The sequence below is a fragment of the Rhagoletis zephyria genome, unplaced genomic scaffold (genome assembly GCF_001687245.7).
Source record: "Rhagoletis zephyria isolate East Lansing unplaced genomic scaffold, Rhagoletis_zephyria_1.1 Rzeph_scaffold_00327, whole genome shotgun sequence".
NCBI lineage: Eukaryota > Metazoa > Arthropoda > Insecta > Diptera > Tephritidae > Rhagoletis > Rhagoletis zephyria.
Window position 1 is genome coordinate 35 of NW_016157411.1, and position 5,457 is coordinate 5,491.

Here is a 5,457-nt window from a genome sequence, read left to right on the forward strand (position 1 = left end):
ACACACTCGGCGACACACTTTGCAGGAAAAGCTGTTTTCTCCATTAATAAACCTTATAAAAGGTGGTCACCTGGAACAGCTTCCTGTAAAAGTCCGCAAATCGTGAAGCATCTACAACGCAACTATTGGCGTCGATGCTGATCATCTTTTAGATGAGTTTTGGGCAGGTCCGGCCCAAGTGCACTACTACTCCAACGTGGATTGCATTTTAGAATTTTTACTTACCTTATTTTAAATTTAACCCGCAATGTTTTTTTTTGGGTATATCTTTAATTTTAATTGATTTCAGCCAAATCCTTACAAAAGCTGGAAANTTTTTTTCGATACTCACTCGATACCGAATAAAAAGGTATCGAGTAAAAAAATACTTGGTATCAAATGAAAAGTATCGAGTATTTACTTGTATCGATTGAACCCTACTAATAAGTAATTAGAATATAGCGTCGGCGATCGTTTGTAAGTTGCCCTTTTTTGAAGGGGTTCGAAGTAATGAATAAGAATTGCAGCAAGGATTCTTTAGGACTTCGTTTACGGATAACCGCACTTCATCAGACTTGGAAGTGGTTACATCAAACAATTGCGTTACATGAATATTTGATCTCTGTGACGGCAGTGAACTCGGCAAACACATATGCATTTTGATAAGAATTTTGATATATTTCAAGGTCGCCGTGCACAAATAACAGAAATATTTTGATGATCATAAACTAAATACATAACTTAAATTTTAAAGGAAAAGCATGTACATAGATAATAAATTATATAATTGAATAGTTCATATTTAAAGATTGTTATTGGATTGTGGCAAGTGTAAACACCGCAATGATCACCTTAATCACCAAAGCCTGTAAAAGAAAAAGCCTTTTCAATAGGCTTGAGAAAAATCGGATTAAAATAATAAACTACTTTAATACGAGTTCCGTGTATCAAGACGAACAAAGCTCGAAAAACCTTGGATTACCACCATCATCATTTGTAACAAATCGGCCCATGAAAGGCAGCTCAAGTGTCGCCACAATCAAAAATGAAAATATAAAAAAGTCTGTTTTTATTTCACAGTCAAACGATATTTTCACGAATTTAGCTCTAGAGGATTGGTTATATAGACACTTTGATTTTCGCACACATCACGTATTATTGCTATGGGTTAATGATCCATGCGTTGTAATAGGTCGTCATCAAAACCCTTTTATGGAAGCAAATGTTTCAGAACTAAGTTCACAAGGTGTTATAATTGCACGTCGAAACAGTGGTGGTGGAGCCGTCTTTCACGACCGAGGTAATCTGAATTGCACATTTTTCACACCACGCGAACGTTATAATAGAAAATATAACTTGAATATTTTGACAAGAGCAATTTTTCGAGAATGGGCAATAAAATCTGATATAAATGAGCGAGATGACATTTGTATCAATCAAAAAAAGGTAAGTAAGTATGTACATCTACTTTCCTATGCATACAATACAGGCACAGGAAATAATCGTTTTTTTTTTTAAATGACTATCGCACACCTACTTAGATCTAAAGCGAGCTAACTCAAAATTCATAGAGGGAAATTTAGCTGCTTGTGGATCGTAGAGATTCAACGCAATTAGTAAAAAAACAAGTATAACATTAAATTTTTGGTTAATGTTTACCTACAATAATCATGAAGAAAAGAATATTTCCATTAGTTGGATGTAAGTCCTATAAACTGATTTATGCAAAAGAATTGCCCAATTTTTTATTTGGGAAATTTTCCCAAAACGGATCCAGGTTTTGGAAAAAAAATATTAGGGAGTATAGAGAGCTTTTTCAGATTCTAAATCGCGCGGGTTTTAATTAAAAATTTTCATAGTTTATCGAAATATCGAGTTTATAATAAAAAGCGCCACAGGGGAAAATTTTTAAAATAAAAAGCGCCGCAGGCGAACATTTTTAATTAAAAATCGCACGATTTTTAATTAAAAATTTTCATTATTTATCAAAGTACCGACTTTATCATAAAAAGCGCCGCAGGCAAAAATTTTTAATAAAAAATCGCGCGATTTTTTATTAAAAATTTTCATTATTTATCGAAGTATTGATTTTATAATAAAAAGCCCTGCAGGCGAAAATTTTGAATCAAAAGCGAAAATGATATGGTTTATAGTTGTATTTTATAGCTTCGAGAAGTATGGCAGCACACATTTGCTCTTACTGTCGGCCATTGTTATTTCTGTTTGTTTGTGAAAAGTGTTAAACGAGTGAACAGATTTATAAATGCGTTTTACTTAATTAATTGATGAATATACAGTATTGGCCAATACAATAGCACCCCCATTTCAAAGTGATATTGTTTGCCACTCATGTTTATTTATTTATTTTTAAGAATTTTCAATTAAAATACAGTTCATTCTCTCACAAAACTCACATAAACTCAAGTTTAAAACTTTTTAAAAGACCGCAAAAAAGTTGCAACAAATTTTCACCAAAATTTCAAACTTTTTTCTCAGAAGCGGTAGAATTTTTTTGAATACACAGTTGTATAGCCCATTCAATTTTAGTCTAATAATGTGCAAGTTTCAAGTGGCTAAAAATTACAGTTGATTTTTTAGAATTTTTTTCGCCGAGGATGTTGCGGGTTTCTGCCATATAAAAATAAATTGTGTTTAGTCGTTATATGGAAGCAAATGAGACAAAGTGGGCTTTCAACCCCCAAAATTGGTCAAACTTTAGGAAAGGAGGAGGTACCATTAGACGCGTCTGGACCCCAGTAAAAAGAATCCGAAAGCGGAAATTATTTTGTTTTTACCCGATCAAAAGTTATTAAGAAAAAACTTTTTCACAATAGCACCTTTTTTATTCACTTAATACACATACACTAACGCAGAAGTCGCCCATATTTCACCATACATACAACAACAAGACTTCAACAACAACAACACTTCATTTTAACCACATATGTCAAAATATCGCTAAATATATCACTAAAAACTTATATATTTCATTTATTATAATGTAATTAATTTTGGCGTGCTCAACGCAAAATTCACCTGCTGATGTGCGGTATTGCCACTCTAGCACTCCCAATTAATACAATTACCCAACGTCTACACCTACCAACTATTTCCGCGTACCTTTAAGAATGTGGTTTATAATGCAATGCAACCTTGCTTATATACCGAAGTATCGATTTGTATTAAAAAAAAGGTAGTTTCATTTAATGGCATTCGTTGTTGTTGTTAACCATTTGACTTTTAATAAAATTATGACATTTCATCAAATTCATGCTACCTGATCACTAGAAGAAATATTTTTTTAAGCAGAAGATTTTATTTTATGGACTTCAAAATTGTGCCGGCTAAATAATTTCGAAAATGGGGTTGACCACTAGATTTCAGAACGCATAAAGAAAGTGTATACTTACACATCGTCGTTTAAAGTACAAAACCGCGTATTGTCGTTGTACCAAACCGCGTAACTGACATTTTTTGCCAACAATTTGATTTGCTCACAGAAGCTCTTGGCTCAACCCTTATCCATTCGTCCTGAAATGCGATTTCTTTGTAAAAAAGAGAACCATTTTGAAAATGAGTGTTTTTACTCTAGAAAATAATTTATTATACCTCACATACGCGCTTTTCCATTGTCTTGATACGCGGTTTTGCATTTTAAATTAAAAATTTGTTAAAGTTAATGATGATACGCTAATCACAAAGCCAAATTTTTTCAAAAATCTGATGAGAAATTTAAAATGGAATTTGAACCAAAATATAAAAAGGTTTTATTTGGGAAGAACATTATTTAGAATTCGATTTTTAAATTGCAAGATTGCATTTAAAATAAGAAAACGAATAAATAGAAAAATAATGCGCGCGTGGTTTTTATTATAAAATAAAAAGAACAATTACGATGAAGTCTTTAGTAGTTTATATTTTATATAGTTTTAATAAAAATAGTGCGAGCTACGTAAGTAAAAAAAATACCAAGCACTGATAATGGTTTTTGATTTGAAATATTGCATTGGTATAAATATGGGGAAACAAATTCTCCGATTTATTGTTTTAATATCATCAAAGTGGCAGGCCGGTGATAATACTCACAATTTATGAAACTTCAACAATTTATTATCCGTCAAAAGTTGTTTATTGAAACTACCTTCTTTTTTGTATCATGGGTCCAAATATGCCCACAATAATTATTTTTTTGTATATAGGCAATTCATATGGCTATCGAAAAACAAACTTTCAAATAAATACAGAAAATAAAATAAACAAAATCACAACTTAAATATTTTTATCATGGAGAGAATCATGCTACCATATCATGTTCTCTCTTATTTTTAATAAAAATCCTCCAAATATGCCTACAACAATTATTTTTTTGTATACAGGCAGTTCATATGGGCATAATACGAAAAAGGGGCACTTTGGCAAATCCGTTTTCATAACACCACAAACCTCGATCCATTTTTGCCTTTATACGGAAATTGCGGGAACTTAAAAAGCTTGATATTGCTTTGCTTGCAGAGGACAATGCAATTTCCGCAGCCGTTAAAGCAGCAACTAATATTTCGTTTAAAATATTTTTATCATGGAGAGAATCATGCTACCATATCATGTTTTCTCTTATTTTTAATAAAAATCCTCCAAATATGCCCACAACAATTATTTTTTTGTATATAGGCAATTCATATGGCTATCGAAAAACAAACTTTCAAATAAATACAGAAAATAAAATAAACAAAATCACAACTTAAACATTTTTATCATGGAGAGAATCATGCTACCATATCATGTTCTCTCTTATTTTTAATAAAAATCCTCCAAATATGCCTACAACAATTATTTTTTTGTATACAGGCAGTTCATATGGGCATGATACGAAAAAGAAGGTAGTTTCATTGTCATTTTTCGGGCGCCATATTAACTACCTGATAATAAGGCAGATTGTGACATTTCATGCTACCATACCTAAACCCCAAATATTATTTTTTTGTAAAAAAAAAATAAAGAATTACAAAATAAATAGNGAATTTAAATTCTTCAGCATACATACATACATCTTCATATTTGCAATAAAAGCAAAATAACAACGTAGATTAATGTTTTGTTTCATGTAATTTAAATTTGTTTATTTCGTTTTTATATTTCCTCATCTCTGTAGATTGATATTCTTCAAAGGATCTTTAAATGCTTAATAAAAACTTTCAAATTTGTTTATCGATCACATCAACTTGGGATTTTTCATATGTACATTTACATTTGTATTTACTCTTCTATAAAATCCTAAATATTTCATAAAAATTTCCCTTCTCAAAAAATTTCAATGTGGCAAAACTTTGCTGAAAGTTCACATCTGGAGAAATGTCAAAAATCTGCTTTATAATAAAAAAATAGTAGTAATTAAACTACCTTATTTTTTGTANTGAGCAGTTAGAATGGCATACATCAAGATAACCAACCGTTCAGCTATAGAAAAACTAAAAATGCAGA

General features: G+C 31.1%; 2 protein-coding genes across 3 annotated transcripts in view; both read left to right on the top strand.

Moving 5' to 3' along the window:
• Nucleotides 1-393: 393 nt before the first annotated feature.
• Nucleotides 394-778, top strand: LOC108359025 (uncharacterized). Its single transcript, XM_017610637.1, has one exon. It carries the CDS (start codon nt 490-492, stop codon nt 640-642), a length of 153 nt encoding a protein of 50 aa, XP_017466126.1. The 5' UTR covers nt 394-489; the 3' UTR covers nt 643-778.
• Lipt1 (Lipoyltransferase 1) overlaps nt 776-5,457 on the top strand; it is an 81,506-nt gene continuing 76,824 nt past the window's right edge. For both annotated transcript variants that reach the window (XM_017610633.1, XM_017610634.1), the window contains exon 1: nt 776-1,425. In XM_017610633.1, the coding sequence (XP_017466122.1) occupies nt 823-1,425 (603 nt within the window). In that variant the 5' untranslated portion in view covers nt 776-822. The remainder of the gene's footprint in view (nt 1,426-5,457) is intronic.